Below are 18757 nucleotides of genomic sequence, written 5' to 3' on the forward strand. Positions count from 1 at the left end.
ACAGAGCATTGTAACTCTTTCTGTTTATAGAGAGCTCCTAACTTCTTTCTGGCAACCTACATCTACCAGTTCATGAGCATCCTCCAGTTAACACCAAGTATTTTGAGGAAGCTTGGACCTACCTTGTATTCACACAGCATTTATAATACTTTCAACAAATGACAAATACTGTTAGGTGTCTTTTTGGACATTATTGACAAAGGCAGTGTATGTTATGGCCAGAAAGGGAGCAAGTGATTAAGTATGAAATTTTAACAGCCATGGCAATTGATGAAGACAAGTAGATTCAAAACATAACTAATTAGCAAATGAAACTTACTTTGTAAATAGTGAATTCTTACATATTCATGGAGTTTGTGAGTTTGTAAGATTTGTACCTTTGAACAAAGTATTAAGTGAAATTAGAGTGACACCAACTAAGGATCAAAACTAGGAATATGGTTATGCTGTTATATCTATTTAATATATTAATCTCACTGATACACCCACTCCTCATCCTCCTATTGACTCACTTTAGCTCTCACACATTCCCCTGCTCACTTCCATCCAACTTTACCTCAGATTAATAATTTTAAGATTATTCTCTTTTTTGTTTTCTATTTTTCTAGCAAAGAGCTGGGTAAAAGTATCAATACAGATGAAGCTGCTGCTTTAGGTGCTGTGTATCAGGCTGCTCACTTGAGTCAAGGATTCCGAGTGAAGAAGTTCACTGTTAAAGAAGCTACTGTCTACCCAATTGTTGTAAGAAATACTTATGTATTACTTTCTTCACTTTTCTGCTGTGTTTATATTATATGTTAGCACTCAAAATTATAAAGTGCTGATACCTCCTGTTTCAAAGTCGAAATTTATGCAAGTAGCAAAGACATTTTTCTTTTTCCTTTGATATTAATAAAATAAACATTTTATATTGAGAGTCTGTAAATCAATAATACCCTAAAGTCATTCGTAGCTATGTTGTTAAGTTCACTTCATAAGCATATGATTCTGTGTTCAATTTTACATGGCACCTTGGGCAGGTGTCTTTTATTATAACCCCAGTTTAGCCATTGAGAATGGAATCTGGTAGATGCAAACTATGCAACAGTTGTGTTTATGCAAACACACATATACTGAGCTACGTATGTACAAGTGTTTATATTTGTGTACATCATTTTTATCAATTTGTGACCTGTAACTTCACATTTCGGTTAATAAAGATTGATAAATTAACAAGCTGGAATCAATATGATTCAAGGAAACCCCTAAAGGTATTGACATAACATTGTTACTGTCTGATGATTGAAACCAGAGAAAGAATAAGATCCATCTTGGACATAATGTGTTCTGCCTTGGTCACCAATTTCTTTTCTTTGACTCACAGGAATGACACTGTGGTTAAGAGGTTTGCTTCCCAACCATTTGGTTTCAGCTGACCAATGCTATGTGAGTAGTACACCTAAGCTAAAGCAACTGACTATCCAACTTAATATTCTAGCAGTTGGTTACATAATATAACTTCTACTACTGAAACATAATAAGTTTTAATGAACCCTTTTCAGCATGCCAGTAGTCAGTTGAATTTTAAATAATGCTTGTAAGAATAGGTTAGAAGAGAAGAAAATGATATGGTTCAATCCCCTTCTTTGAGCTGACCATAGCTACGGATATACTGGACATCTACACAAATATCACATGATATTTAACAGACACACTGTTAAATTATTGTACACACCAAACTTGACACAGAATATGGCTGCTATGGAAAATAGGAAATGGCATGTTAATACTTTCATTAGCTTTTTTTTCCTTAGTATCTACCTTAAATCCTTTTACCCTAAACCCTAGTATCTTGAACTTTTAACACCAATCCTTTACATCCTAACTTCCTCATATAAACCCACTGTTTAGTTGATTCAGATGGTATTAGTCAGGATATATCACTACTAACATACTCTGACACATGGGTATTAAACTCTTACTCCTGGCTCTATGTTGTATAATATACAGGATAATTTTTCTTTTGATTTTACATCTAATTTAGAATACTTGTGTTTTCAGATGTACCTTTAGATATTTTTCCCATTTCTTAAGTGTATATATATATATATATATATATATATATATGCTTTCAATTCTAAGATGTCACATTCACATATGGCAGATCCATTCTTATATCTTACATCTGTGTTATCTTTCTTACACTCCCACATTTTTATATTAAGTTTTATTATATTGGTTTAAGTCTTCCATTTCCTATAGTTCTCAAACCATTCTCTAGTTTCCTTAGTCTTCTATATGTTCACCTGAAAGGCATTGGACTGCATGTTAAACCCTCTCATACCAGTATATATTCCACCATTTATCTGGAGTTTTGTTAATGATCCCTTCACAATCTTCTCTACCCACTTGACAATCTTGTCTTTCAACTTTTTCAAACAGTTCATATTCCAACAGTTTTTATTTCTAATCCCTATATATAAACTCTTATCTTTAATTGTGAGTATCATTCTCCATTCCCAAAGATCCCAGTCTTGTACCTCTACACTTCAGTATTATTTGTTATTTTTTTGCTTTCACCCTAAATTTAGTCTTCTTTCACCTTTAATTTTTAATGCTCTCTTGTGAGTTTCATCTAATTTTTGGGTAATTAGTTCATTAACAACTATTCCCTCACATGACTTCATTAATTTTTGACTGTATGGGGTATCAGCTTTTGGTTTATGGATCCCTAAGTTATAGGATTAAATTAAAGCATTTTATAAACTTACAGTAGTTAAGGGAGTGCTCTTTTGAATTAACACTGAATACTTGGAATTTCTTCATACTATGGTCTCCAAAATTACCTCATTTCAACCATCCAAGTGGTAGCATTATTTACTTGTTACATTTTTGACACAATAGTTTTAATATATTAACTAACAGTTAAGCTATTTGTTTACTTAATACTTACTCAAGCTAAAGTTAAATTATGATTTCACTTTATCGTAATTTAACTTCATTTTAAATTAGCTTAGATTTTCCTTTTGATTATGCATTCCAATGAACTGTGCATTTTCCCCCTTTTCATTCCATTACTGGAGTCTGTCACTGGTAATTGTTTTGACATATGTCTGAGCATTTTCTCTTCTCACCTCCATCTGATTTCTTGCTATGTGAGTGATAAATCATTATCTTTACTAATAGCACAACTAAAACCTTGAGTTTTATTGCCAACACACTCCTGCCATTGTCATTATTACTGCTTTTACTATTATTTCTAGGGTTTGTTCCTTTATAGTTTTATTACTAGTAGTATACCCTTATTTTAATTAAATTATGTTTTGCTTATTATCATTTTTAGTAGTAGTATTTACAGTAGTATCATTATCATTATTACCATTCTCATTTTCTATTTGGTTTTGCTTTTCTTTATTTTTATTTATTATTGATATTATTATTTTGTAATCTTGGCTTGCCGCTATTGATTTATGTGATTTACTGCTAATCAGTTTCTTATCAATGTATTATCAATGCCACGTGTATCACTAAGATCACTTTTTACTGGTGGTGGTTGTTATTGTTAGAAATCATGTTTTCCTTCTCCTATTTCTTATTGTTTTGTTTTTTTTATCCCTTCTTGCTTAATTAGTGCATTTTGTTTCACTTGGCTTTAGAAACTCTCTCTTTTAAGTCTGACTCAATACTATATATTTGTCTTTTATTTAAAAGTTAAATAGGTTGGAAAAAATATTAAGAAATACCAACAAAAGTGAAATAAAAGCTAATGCCCTACTGCAATACAGCAACTAGATTATTATTATCATTAGTGCGCTCAGCAAAATACTTAGTGGTATATTGTGTGTCTTTACGCTGAGTTCAAATTCTGCTGAGGTTGACTTCACCTTTCATCCTTTCAGGATTGATAAATTAAGTACCAGTGAAACACTGGGGTCAATGTAATTGACTAGTCCCTCCTTCCAAATGTCAGGACTTGTGCCTGTAGTAGAAAGGATTATTATTTGCCTTGGTCTTCTTCTCTGTTATTGTTTTCTTCATCGTTGTCTTCTTCCTCATTATTATTATTATTTAACATCTATGTTCCATGATGATGAGGGTTGGACAGTTTGACAGGATAGGCCTAAAAACTGCATCATACTTCAGTGTCTGCTTTAGCATGGTTTCTACTATCTATATTGCACCCAGTACTATTAATATGGATATAACTTCATAGTTAGGGTGTCTTTTTCATTGAAAATCTCTTTTGTATTAATAGAAATTGTAAATTTTTAAAAATTACTCTATTTTATTCCTTAGGTTGAATTTAAACGCCAAAAGACTGGTAATGCTAAAACTGTCAAGAGGACCTTGTTTGGGCGTGGCAATACATACCCTGTCAAGAAAGTAATGACCTTTAACAAGCACACTGATGACTTCACTTTTTCTGTTGGTTATGGAGATCTTAACTTTATCACTGATGATCACAGAAAGTAAGCTTTTTGTTTCCATTATTAAGATATGTAGTATTGTAAATATTTTAAATGACCTCTTTGCTAATAACTGCTAACATCTTAAGATTTTGTTAAACTTGGTCCTGAATGGGTTATTAATTAATCCAGTGGCCTTAACTCTGTCAAATCAAAACTAATTCTAGACCTATAACACCTAGTGCATAATTCTTCCTCAAATTACTCTCTACTATCTTAAAAAAGAAGGGGCACATTAGATAACATAGTCTCAGATACACAGTAGTATATGAAAATTGTCTGGTACTTTATTCTCTTAATGTGATATACATGCAAGAGAAAGCTTGTTCTCATGGTGTTATATAAACATTGCACATTCTGCACACCAGTATCTAATATCATCATCATCATTTAATGTCCATTTTCTATATTGGCATGGGTTGGAAGTTTTGAACAGAATTAGCAAGGCTGGGAGCTGCACAAGGTTTCATTGTCTATTTTGACATGGTTTCTGTAGCTTGATGCCAATCACTTTACATGGGTGCTTTTTATGTGGCACCAGCATTGACAGGGTCACTAAATACTTTGTAAGACAATGAGAAAGAGATGATGGCAAAGATGTCTCAGAACATGCCCTCGAAGGATATTGGGGGTGATTAGATTAGGTGAGGTGACTGTAGCAAATAATGGAGAAAAATATAGGAGGGACTTGGGGACAGGAGCTGCAGTAGATATGTGAGGACATTGAAGTTAAACAAGGTGATGATGATGGCAAGCAGCACAGGGAGAAGAGAGAAGACAGAGAAAGGAGGTGATTGGTGAAGACAGTAGGTAGGGGAAGAAAGTTAATGGAGAAAGCCAGGGGATGTAGTATGTGCTTATTCTGCTCTCACAAGATAGAAGAAGTGATGGGTGTTAGGAGATGAAATGTTGGGGAAACATTTGATGGGGCTGAGAGGATGGAGGTAAGCATTACCATGGTGGTTTTGGATATCAATTCTGCTGTAGAGGATGGGTTTTGAGTACAGCAAGGTGCCAAATATCTCAGTCCATTATCATCTTTGTAAGGTACAGCTTCTTGAAATCAGCCTTCAGTACTTCATCCCATGTTTTCTCTTTCTTCCACAAGTTCCCTCCACTCTAAGAGATTGGCTCTTCTTTATGCAACTGTCTACATCCATATGCATTACATGTCCAAACCAGCACAGTCTTCTCTCTTGCACACTGCCTCTAATTCCTCTTACGCCTAACTTCTCTCTCAACACTAAGAATATAGTAGATGACTGATTGATAGCTTAACAAACTAGGAAGTATTTTGTAATATTTCCTTACTTAATCACACAAATGAAGACTTCAAATATCTCTCTCGCATGTGCACAATGCATATGATAAACACGCATAAAATGGTCTTAACAAAGTTAACATTTATTTTGATTGTGTTTGGGCTGGCTGAGTGGGCAGGATGAGGTGACTGTTGCAAATAGAGAGAAATATAGGAAAGGCTTGGGGGCAGGGGTTGCATTGTGAAGATATTGAGGGTGATAACAGGAAGCGAGGTATTGATGAAGAGCATTTTTCTTTTACCTATGACACCTTATTGTCAGTTTTTTTTCACTTTTGTTTTTTTGCAGATCATTTCATACAATGTTCTTGAAAAATATCTCTTTGACTGGAGTTGGAGATGCCTATGCTAAACACACTACAGCTGTTGACTATAAAGGTGTTCGTGTGCATTTCCGCATGGATGAAAGTGGCCTGTTGCATTTAGATGGGGTAAAACTCTTTCATTATTTATTCATTGTCTTAAATGCTTAATTGCAAGTTTCAGAAATTTTATGAGAAAAAATTAATGATATCAATTTATAAGGAGTTAAAAATGTAAACCCCTCCAAATGCCAGAGGAACTTCATAAAGTTGTTGAATGACCTACTTACTGTTGGTACTTCATTCTGCCTAGACATTTACAATTTTTAATCTCTTATTGCAGTGTATTTCTATCAGCTAAACTCTGTTACTCTTTTATAAACGTTCTTTAACCCTTTAGCATTTACATTATTCTGTCAAATGTAATTCTTATTTATTCACATTTTTAAAAATTAACCATGCATATTCTTATAGCTTCAAGATTTTGTTGATGTGATTGTGTATTTTTAGAATGACATTAGGATAGGTAAGATAGGATGGATCTGATCAGTTTGAACATAAGACGTGTAAAATATTTGGCTGGTTTAAATGCTAAAGGGTTAAGCAATTGCTGAAGGCAATCCATCTATCTATCTAGCTATTAATATGCTAAGTACCATTGGGTGTCAAATATCTCAAAATATTTTTGTAGCTTCTTTGAGTTGTCTGCTAATGGATGTGAGTCCTGTACTACCCACTTCTAAAAATTCAAGGAAATAAACCACACATGACATTTGTAACACTGACATCATGTAATTATAGACACACCATAGATTTTTCAGTTTCAATTATATATAGTTGATATGTTGAAACTCTATCTGTAATAGATTATATTTTGTGAGTGGGTTACATAAAAACGAATCCATGTTGTAAAGGTCTCATTCAAGTAATTGCTTGTTATAGATGTCAGAAATAGATATATTTTTGATTTCTATGAAATTGATATCAAAAATACTGAGCCAATGACAAAGATCTCTACTCAGTTACTTAACCTGCTAGAAATAAGTAAAATATCCTTTAAAATACATCCTACCAACTTTGGCTAATGTAGTTCTAAATACAATATGCCTGAAACAAAAACAGGAATCATATTGGCTAGAATGCCTTTCATCATGTCTCTTTAATCATGGATGACTTGGAGCTAAATAACAACAATTAAATGTTGGTAGGATTGTGTTTGATGTAATCCATTTGGTAATCTGGAATCTGTGGTGTAGTCAATGGTTGGGAACGGGGCTTGTGGCATATCTGTTTGTAGCTGCACTGATAACTGAGTAGATTTTCATTAAGAATCAACAGGACAGATAAAAGAAAACAAAAATAGCTACTGCTGCTTTCATTCTCTTTTTTATCCTTACACATTCCAATAAATATACTTATAAAGCAAAGACAAACTTGTCACCAATAGCCAATACGGAAGTTTAAAACAGATTTTTGTTGGTGATATGAAGTAGTATGTTCACTCCTGAGTTTGAATTAATTTGCCCTTCATATCTAGGACCCAGTAAACCTTATGTTTTTGTGTGCATGATATATAGATCTTTACCATTGTGTATATAAATGTGGAATATAAACTGCATGCATAAATGTGCCGTCTTGATGTTGGCATTGTAAACCAATAATATGATGCTAAATACTAAGTAGCCAAATGTTTTTTCCAGGCAGAATCAATATTTGAACAAGCACCTGATGCTGTCAATGCAAATGAAGAATCAACTTGGTCAAGTATGTAGCCATAATTTTCATCTGATTCTTTCTTAGATAAAAACATAGAAAAAAAAGTAGAATCTGAAATAACATGGAATCTTCAAATAATTGTCCAAGAGTTGAGAAAATATTATTTTTACTGGATGTTACCTTGTAATTGTGGTTAAAATGTTTGTTTTGCAGTCACATGGATCTAGATTCAATCCCATTCCATGGCACCTTAGAAAAGCGTTTTCTGTCATTACTCTCAGACAGCCAAGGCTTGTGTGTGATTTTAAACCGATCCACCAGATGAATTGTATGTTGAAGACAATAAAAGTGTAAACATGTAAAACTCAGTGAATAAAATCATCATCATTTAACGTCTGTTTTCCATGCTATCATGGATTGGACTGTTCGACGGGGGTCTGGGAAGCCAGGAGGCTGCACCAGGCTCCAGTCTGATCTGGCAGTGTTTCTACAGCAAGATGACCTTCCTAACACCAACTACTCCGTGAGTGTAGTGAGTGCTTTTTACATGCCACCAGCACAAGGGCCAGAGAAGGCTGGCATCAGCCACAATCGGTTGGTGCTTTTTACGTGCCACTGGCACGGAAGCCAGCCAAGGTGGCGCTGGCATCGGCCACGTTCCGATGGTGTTTTTTACGTGCTACCGGCACGGGTATCACAACTACAATTTCCATTTGATTTTTATTTTGATGTTGATGTACTTGACTCGATAGGTCTCCTTAAGTACAGTAGGTCGCCTCACGATCCAAGGTAAGCACAGCAGGCCATCCTGTGATCCAAGGTACTTTGAATGGGCTGGGGCTGCTGTGTGAAGCTGGTGTACCATACAGCCATGAACTCACTTTATTTGTCGGGTTTTCACAGTCACAGCACATCTCCAGAGTTCTTGGTCTTTCGTCATTGCCTCTGAGAAGCCCAACGTTCGAAGGTCATGCTTGACCACCTCAAAATAATATTGCAAGATTCCAGTTTCCTTTGGGTTCCCCCACGTATATCTCTATTAAGATGTTTTTGTTCTTTGATTAATTTGGATGTGTTACAAACATGATTATTGTTATTAATAAAGGTAGTGGGTGGAGCAGTCAATATTACAGCATTGGACAAAATGCCTTGCATGTATTTTGCCCAGTACTCTGTTATAGTTCTATTAGAACAGGATTTTCATCTAGATGGGTTTACTCCTATATAAATTTAGAGAGGTTGACTTGTATATTTATAGAAGCTGGCTTTCATCCTTCTACGATTGATAAAATAAGCAGCATTGAAGTACTGGGAGAGGTAACAATGAAGTATGCCCTAGCCTTAGATTTGTTGACTTGTACCTATGTTAGAAATCATTGAAGTAATAGTGATTAGTGGTCATGCTGGATTTTGTTAATATGTTCAAGTGAACAGAATCTGAAATTTAACTTTAACAGGTGGAATCACTGGGTTTCAAGTAAGCCAAATCTCCCTCAAAGCATGCTCTACTGTCTTATAAAAGGACTTGTTACTTGTTTAGTTTAGGACATTATTTCTGAAAAACAAAATGACAAGTTAGTCATAGCCTGAATGCCGTGAATGGTAAACCTGCCTTATCATTTACATCACTAATATTCCAGAATTAAACTTATTACATGTTATCTGTAGTCATTTACAAAAGTGGGTTAAGTGTAGTTTAGCTAAATAGAGGTCATGTAAAGTTGATACTGTTATAGTTACTGTGGCATGAAGGTGTTCAACTATGGATTCTAAGTCATGTTTTCCAACCCTCCTGTGTTATGTGCAACTTTAGATGGAACATGTTACTTGCTTCATTGTTGAAGAAGGTAATGTATATTAACTGCAGATGTATGTAACATTTCATCTTAATGTTTTTTTATGCTGACAGGAGTTGAATGGTTATTGTATTTAATAGGGACATTCTTGATTAGCCTCTAGGTCAGCCCTGTCTGAGGAAAGCCAATAATCAAACATTCTAGATATGATCATTTTGTATTTTTAGATTCTATTTTGTAAGTGCTTAATATGTAGCTTATATTTTAAGATACTATTTCTTGCAACAGAAAGAGCACTGACATTGTGATCTCTAAATCGTAGCAGTTGACTTGTTAAATTTGTTGCTTTTTGTAAAATAGTATTATTAGTGGAAGTAGATAATCCTAGTGGTGATGTAAAATAAGAAATATAGGATTTGGGATAGACTTAGCTATTGGTGATTCATTCTTGTAAATTTTTAATTTTAGAACTGGGTAATACCTTGAGTGGATTTTTCCGAGGAAATGAAGAAACTGATGGAATGTCTGTCAATGAAGAGGTGAGAATGGAAACTCTTATAAACTATGAAACATTTCATAATTTGTTCGTTTACATTTCGTTTTATTTATCTTTTTTTTTTTTGCTTTTATTCATTGGCTATTTCACTTATTACAAAGTAATTTCTTTTCTTAACTTATTTCTAAATTTTCTCTAACTTTGTTTATATACCTGTTTATTTGCCTTACAGTTTGAAAGTTTTATTGAAAAGGAAAATAAATGGGACTTCTTTTTGCCCTTGTATTGTTATTTGATTTGAAAAATCAGTCAATTTATTTATGAAGAAATGTCATTTTATTCAACTGTATTTGTTAAGTTTTTATTGAAATAGATAATTATTGCTTGGTTCTTCACCAATATTCATAGATTGAATTAATTCATAATGATCACAACTATGATAAAGTAACTTTGATTTTCCTTGTGTGGTAGACTTAACCTGTTGACCAATTTAATATTCTGATCAAAGCCTGTTAAACTATGACCATCCCATCAGTTTGTGTGTCAGGCTCTACATTATTCAATGTATCTTTCCCATTTTCTGAGCTGCTAGGGTGTGATTTGAGGGAGATTTGATTGCTATTTCTAATAGATCAAGTAACTGCATAGAAGCTCCCACATTGACTCCTATTTTGATCAGTTTGAATGCCGTCTACTATTATTAAGTTCAGCTCTGTAGATTTTTTATAGAATTCAGAGCCAGCACTGCAAGTTACAACTTGGCTCTGAATTTTGTAGATAAATTTAAAAATGAGAATATCGCACCAATGACACAAAAGTACGTCACAATATTAACTTGTAAACCTTTAATATACTTGGCATGTATAATATAGTTGGAAAACTAAATATTGTGTTCTTGCTAGCAATTAATACTGTCTGGTATGTGTACTTCCTTTTGATTTTCAAAAGGTTAACTGGTATTTAAAATGGAAATGTTTGGAGGAACCAAAAAGTTTTTTTTTAAGATAAGGTTAGGTTGTGTGTTTTTTGTATTGTTTCTTGCAAAAATTGTGAGAAATTGTTAGGTCTACCATAGTTTGGGAGTAAAGTGGTCTGTGGTGAATTTGAGCACTGAACATTAAAAGGATTTCATTTAATTGTGATAATTGGTATTCTTGCTGTAATACTGGTTTGTATTTTTATTGGTTTCAGGGAGCTGCCGAGAAGACAGCATCTGCTGATAAAGAAACAGGGACCACTGAAAAAGGCTCTGAAGATGGTGGAGATGGGCAAAGTAAAGAGAAGAAATCTGAGAAACCTCAAAAGGTATACCAGAATTAGAAAATTGATCATTACTACATTTAATATGTTTTTCTTTTAATCTTTTGACATTCAGATTACTTTGTTATTATTTATTCACATTGTTTTAAATTAATCATGCATTTTCTTGTAGCTTTGCAATTTTGATGATATGATTGCTTATTTTTAGAATAACATTGTAGATGTGAGAGACTGGATTTGGATGATTTGAACATAAAATGGGTAGAATATTTGTGTTGGATATAGCTGGTTTAAATGCTAAGTTCTTTACAGTTGGCAACAGGAGTAAGAAAGAGCAGATATAAGTCTTGGAAAAACCACATAATGTAACAGTTATATATCTCCTATATTTGCATGAGCAAATCAGTGAAGTACATAATATATATTATAAATAACAAAAATGTGATTGCATGTTGTCGACTTAATGTGACAGTCCCATAAAAGGGAAGAATGCTACTGTTATTTAGCCCTAGGAAATACCGTTTCCTGTTGGACTTGAGACATTTCCTGTGTCTTTATGTTTTCAAAGTGGAGACAAGCACCTCCATCCAGCAAAGCCAGCATCCAGAAACTAGTTTCAGAGTCATTGCTCATCATCAGTCTGGAATAGCATAGTCTGCTAGCTGTCGATGCCTATCCACCTTTGAAAACATATATATTTCAAGTGAAATACATTCACTGATTTTTGAAAATAGAAATAATATATTTCTAAATCTCTGAGATTTATGCAGTAGTAGCATGATAAAGTGATAGCATGTTGTCAACTACTCTAGACTGATGATGAGCAATGTCTCTGTAACTAGTCTCTGGATGCTGGCTTTGCTGGGTGGAGGTGCTTGTTTCCACTTTGAAAACATAAGGACACAGGAAATGTCTCAAGTCCAACAGGAAACGGTGTTTCCTAGGGCTAAATAACAGTAGCATTCTTTCCTTTTATGGGACTGTCACATTAAATTGATAACATACTCTCACTTTATCATGCTGCTACTGCATAAATCTCTTTGAGAAATTTAGAAATATATTATTTCTATTTTCAAAAATGTGATTGTTTTATTTTACTAAAATAGTTTACAGTTAAAATGCAAGACTCATGGTCAGAAAGTCAGTCAATCAGAAAAATTATTTTGGATTAAAATAATGGCATTTCTGCTAATTTGATCCACTCAGCTTAAGAATGCTAATTTAAGAACAAAGCAATGGTATGCAACTTATAACACGTTTTCCAAAAACTGAAATTTATTTAGCTCTAAAGAAACTTATCTGATAGTCAGTGAATAAAATTATTAAATTAAATACATTGTAAAGGATAATTGAGATAAATCTTTTATTTATTTTGTTCAGTTTCTGAATTTTGTCTAGTTCACATGTTTAATTTTTTTTTTACTCAAAGAATATTGATTTTAAGATAAGGAACAAGCCATATATATATTGTATGTTGAGTATGGTTGATTATATTGACCCATAGAAGGATGCAGAGTGAAGTCAACATCATTAGTATCTAAATCAGAATGTAAAGTAAACTGAAAACAGTATTACATTTTGTCCAATTCCCAACTGTGTTTTTTTTTTATCCATCTTCCAACCTTTTTTTAAAGAATGTTGAAAATCAATATCAAAATATTGATTTTTGTTGCATTTTTTATAATTTAGGAAGATACAACTGCTGAAAAGAAAAGTGAGAAAGTAGAAAAGCCAACTGAACAGGAGCAAAAGGAGAGTGATAAAACCCCAAAAGATGATGATACAAAACCAAGTGACAAAAATCAAACTAATACAACACAAGTATGTTGGAGTTTCATCATCCTTGTTTTAACGTCCACTTTTCCATGGACAAATCAGATTAATTTATTGATCATCATCTTATATCACAAAATCTAAACATTTTTTTCAAAGTAAATAGAATTAAAAGAATTTATTTTCTCATACATTTTACTAGGGCACCACCAAAAAGGACGAAACTCCTAAAGTTAAAAAACCAGGGATATTAAAAGAGAATCTGAAAATGGAAATAAAAATTCTAGATTTGTCACCAATTGCAGAAAAAAAATTGAAGGAGTCTAAAAATCGGTAAGTCTTTCTAGATATTTTTCAGTGGATTATATTGTTGAATCCATTAATACTTGATTATCATCATTATAATTATCAGAATTTTGTTTGTTTTCCACATTCACATTTATGTAAAAGATAGCATCATTGTTTAACCCCAGATTAGCCCTAATTAAGTGGAACTAATCAAAAGCATTCCAACCATAATCATCATTTTTTTTTGTCACTGTATTGTCCAGTTTATCATTTTATAAAATAGTGGATATGATTTGAGAGATTTAGCTGCTCTTTCTTGTCAGTCAAGCAATTACATTGGTCTCCCTCATTGGCTGAGAGGCTAGGAGCCTCTACATGGTCTCAAGAACAACTAGAAATATCAACCCAATTTTTACAATTGGTGTCCTAAGTGTGTCATAAGAATGAGATGGTACTATTAGGAGATGGAACAATGCATGCCTGACTTATATATAAAAGAAATTTATTTAAAATTTTATACTGACAGTTATTGTTGCTCTGTAACCAACCTCAACATCACTTTTAATTAACAGGCTTATGACCAAATGAGTTCCAGCAATGACCATCCCACCATGTTTGCTATATAGTATATCTCAGACTAAATTATCCAATGTGCCTTACTTTCGTTTTTTTAGGCCAGTAGAATTTGATTTGAAAGAGATTTGACTGCTATTTCTAGTTGGTGGAATGGACATGTAGAGACTTCTGGTCTTTTGGATAAAATCAGTCTAGTGCTTTTTTGCAGATTTTACAACTGATAGGCTGAAGTTCAGTTTTAAATGGAATTTTGATTAACAACAAAACATAAATGTTTGTTCTTGTTCCACCTTTGTCATTAATTATTGTGCAATAATCAATCAACTTCAGCACAGATAATACAGAATGATGTAGATTGACACTTATGATAAGTAGTATGCCGTGAGTACTGAAAGCATGTTTTAAGCATTATTGCAATATGGTACATTTGAATATTGTTTCATAGGACAGATGCCATATGTTTAAATGACATACTATGTTTATAAATAATGACAAAATGTGAAATAAATGATTAAGAAATATATTGGACTACCCTAATTTCCAAATATCTTGAATATATACACTTGCCTTTAGATAGTGACTATCTAAATTGGAAAATAACATTATTTCCTGTAGCCAAATAGAAGGAGCAATATTACTGATAGCTCATGAGCAGTAGAGCTTTCTGACAGGATAAATTAGTGCATTAGAGCTTAAAAAGTTTACTGGAGTTTGCTTGTGAGCAAGTAATTGAATGTTCCTCTGGGTATCAGATTTTGGTATGAATATGATAATAAAAGAAGAATTGAAAGGTGTGTGTATATATATACTGGACATTGAAAAAGTTAATTTTCCCTTTTTTCTTATATCAAATGAAATTTTTTTTCCTTTCCAGTTTAGCTGAACTTAAGAAAAAAGATGAAGAGAAGAGAGCTCTTGAACATTCCAAAAACGAATTAGAATCCTACATATTTGACATGCAAGATAAGTTATCACAAGAAGATTATATTCAGTGTTCAACCGAGGAACAGAGGGAAGCTATTAGAAAAGAATGTTCAGACAGTTCTGATTGGCTCTATGAGCAAGATGATAGCACCAAAACAGAGGTAAAATTATAAAAAAAAAACCCAGATTTTGTTGTTAGTTTTACTTCTGAATTTCATAGTACAAGGATCAGTTTTGAAGCAAGTTCTTATGTCTGGTTTTAATTCCATGTTGGTTACACTTTTTTCTTGATCAATTATTCCACTTATTAAAGGCAAGCATACCACAACTTTGCATTTCATACCAACTTGATAAATCTAACCCAAATGCAGTGTCATTTTTTTTAATATTGTCATTACATTGTTGTAACTCTTATATGAGGCTTGTATTATTCTCAACCCACCAAAACAATATAAGTGCACATTCCTCTTCCACTCAATGCTTGAGTGATTTGATTGTTCACAAGCATAGGATGGTTGGATTTAAAAAAAATTTTTTGTTTTACAACTTTAATCTAATTTACTTCTATCAGCCTAATTAGAAAATAAATTGAAATTAATTTTATGTAAGGCTACTGCTCTAAGAATATATGTAAATACATATTAAATGCTGATTCATCAAACCTAATGCATCCAATATTAGAATAAGACCTCTTTAAAACCTTTAGACAGCAATGCACAATATATAACTTTGTTTAATTTCATTTAATGTCATCTTAGTTTAATTTCATCTAAAGTCATTGGCAAAGATTGACCATCACCATTTCTCATACTCTACATTCATGTAATTATTATATTATCCTTATGTCAAATGAAAATCATAGTGTGAACATACAATTGTATTTACACTAAGTTTAGACACATTTGTTTTATCCCATAACTGGAACCCTAACAAGTGCTACTACTCTGGGTCAGAATAGACCAGGGAACAATAGTGGATAAGAAATGGTTCCACACTCTTGAAAACCCTGGAACTCCCAAACCAGAGTCCCATGACCAGATGTAATTTAGTCATACTCAAGACAAACAGATACACAAATATATATACATATATATATATAAACATCAGAATTCCTGTTATGATTTCTCAAGCTAAAAATGGAGCATGTTGTGCCTAAATTTCATTTGAATAAACAATTATGGAAAGTGAGTAACGTAAATTGTACTGTATGGCTTTCTTAATTCATTTAACTTATATAAACAATATATATGAAATATGTTACAAATGTTTGACTTTAACAATATATGTATATATATTTTTCTTTTTTTTCTTTTGGAAGGAATATGTAAAACGTTTGAATATACTAAAGGCAGCGTCAAAGGATCTCTTGTTTCGAGTGAAAGAAATGAGAGACCGACCAGTAATGCTAGACACTTTAAAGTCTCTATTAAACCATACAGAATATTTTTATAAAAATCTTTATAATCATACTTTTGGAGATGATCCTGTATTCACCCAGGTAGAAGTGAATACTCTTGGTAAACTCATCAATGAGACCTATGTGAGTAAAATATTTAAAGAATTTTTTTTCATTTGTTATTTTAGTTTCTTCAATATTTTCTATAGTAGTAGTGTGTGAATTGATGAAGACAAGATTTCTGGATCATTAATTATACTTATAAATTCAAACTTTATGATAAAATTTGTTGTGTTCTTAAGTGAGATGCATATATACATCTTTGGTTTACATGTATCACCTCAGAATTGTTAGGTTGCTTGAAGGATACACAAATGAACACATTTACAAAATTCATATCTTTTGTGGGTATAAAACAGTATTAAAATGAACATCTTTTTCTTTTCCCCTTAAATTATCCATCTCTTTCTCTCTCCTTTTTTCACTCCCATATACATGTGTTTGTATATGCATATCTCATTGGTAGTTGTCATTAATTACAGTTACTTGGCTTACTTACAAAGCATAAATTCTCAGATTCTCACTGCACATTTATAATTTCTGTTGTTTTCTCATCTCAAGTGATCTCTGATTCACTGGTGATGTGAACTACTTGATTAACCTTTTAGCATTCAGATCACTCTGTCTAATGTAATGCTTATTTCTTCACAGTATTTTCAATTAATTGTACATTATCTCATAGCTTTGAGATTTTGATGATGTGATATGATATGCTTGAGAAGACCTGTTGAGTCAAGTAAAACCAAAATTGTAGCTGTGGCCAGTGCCCCCTGACTGGCTTTCGTTCTGGTGGTATATATAATGCATCATCCGAATGTCATCTGTGCCAGTGGCATGTAAAAAGCACTATCCAAACATGATCAATGCCAAGTCTGCCCGACTGGCTCCTGTGCCAGTGGCACGTAAAAAGCACTACCCAAATGTGATCAATGCCAGGCCCACCTGACTGGCTCCTGTGCTAGTGGCACGTAAAAAGCACCCACTACACTCTCAAAGTGGTTGCTGTTAGGAAGGGCATCCAGCTGAAGAAACATTGATCAGATTGGAGCCTGGTGCAACCACTGGCTCTCCAGACCTCAGTCAAACTGTCCAACCCATGCCAGCATGGAAAACGGACATTAAATGATGATGAAACAGGAATAGAAGTTATATCTGTGTCAATGGTAAAATAGAGATCATGTTGCACGAAACATGTCAACAGTTGAGTGTGGTGAATTAGTACCTGTTGTTTAGTCTCAGGTCAGCTCAGTCAGTTGTGGCCATCATACCTTTTTTCAGAAATAGTGTATTTAAGACTATCTTATGTATTGATTTAGAGATGCTATAATGCAATACAAAGTTGGGCTGCTGTTTCTAGCAAGTTGAGCTATCACCAGTATTAACTAGTGGAGAATTGGTATATTTGTATATGAGTTTTCATTATTTTTTTCCTAATTTTCAAGGTGCACAGGCCACCACAGTAACTTCCCAGATCTGCCCTCTTTCAGCAACCAAGTTCTTATCTTTAGTTTTATATTAAGATTTTTCTCACTCACTGCATCTACTTTAAATGGTTTTACTTTACATTTCAGGCTTGGCGCAAAAACATATTAGCAGAACAAGCAAAAACTCCACTGCATGAGAAACCTAAATTATTAACTGAAGATATAGCTCTTAAAATTAGGGACTTGGATAGAGAGGTGAACTACTTAGTCTATAAGGCAAAAAGTTATAGACCAAAACCGAAGGTGAAACCTGATGCAACTAATACTACCAATTCCACAGAAAAAGCAGATAGCGAGAAAGTCAAAACAGATAGTGACACTGAAAGTAAGTTCATAAATGTTTCTACTTTCTTTTTTTGAATATATGTGTGTGTGTGTGACAAAATATTGGCTTTGAGTGATTAAGATAATGATATATAGATAAAATAGTATGTTCTACAGCAATTGTAAATGTATTCTTGAAAATGTGTTGGAAATTTTAAGATATACAAAAGCATTCCAGCCATGATTATTTGGTCTTTTTTTCTCAGGACTACATTGTTCACTGTATCCTTCCATATTTAACATTGCAATGTGTGGTTTGATGGAGATTTGGCAGTTACTTTTTGCAATTCAGTCAGCCATATGGAGAAGCCCATGTGCTGGTTCAAATTCATTCTGTTACAGTACAGGTGTTCACTTACATTTTGGTTCTGTATAGATCACAAAAAAACAATAATGTTTACACAGAATAGAGAGCCATACTCGTGTGGTGCCTCACATATTTGATATGCACGCTGAAAAAGGATGTTCTTTTTATTTTGGACCAACATTTCTTCTCAGCTAAGAACTAGATGTACTGCTGTTGGGTTGGTCTTGATAACCTTAGAGTAAGAAGCAACAGTTTTCAACAGCAATGCTTAACATATTTTGTATTTAAA

General features: G+C 33.2%; 1 protein-coding gene across 1 annotated transcript in view; it reads left to right on the top strand.

Moving 5' to 3' along the window:
• LOC115221816 (hypoxia up-regulated protein 1) overlaps positions 1-18757 on the top strand; it is a 51857-nt gene that overhangs the window by 25874 nt on the left and 7226 nt on the right. Inside the window, exons 13-23 of the mRNA XM_029792048.2 lie at positions 609-741; positions 4276-4448; positions 6056-6197; positions 7769-7832; positions 10049-10119; positions 11268-11381; positions 13026-13157; positions 13312-13442; positions 14848-15058; positions 16216-16437; positions 17925-18162. Coding sequence (XP_029647908.1) covers positions 609-741; positions 4276-4448; positions 6056-6197; positions 7769-7832; positions 10049-10119; positions 11268-11381; positions 13026-13157; positions 13312-13442; positions 14848-15058; positions 16216-16437; positions 17925-18162 — 1631 coding nt within the window. The remainder of the gene's footprint in view (positions 1-608; positions 742-4275; positions 4449-6055; positions 6198-7768; positions 7833-10048; positions 10120-11267; positions 11382-13025; positions 13158-13311; positions 13443-14847; positions 15059-16215; positions 16438-17924; positions 18163-18757) is intronic.

The sequence above is a fragment of the Octopus sinensis genome, linkage group LG18 (assembly GCF_006345805.1).
Source record: "Octopus sinensis linkage group LG18, ASM634580v1, whole genome shotgun sequence".
NCBI classification, from domain to species: domain Eukaryota; kingdom Metazoa; phylum Mollusca; class Cephalopoda; order Octopoda; family Octopodidae; genus Octopus; species Octopus sinensis.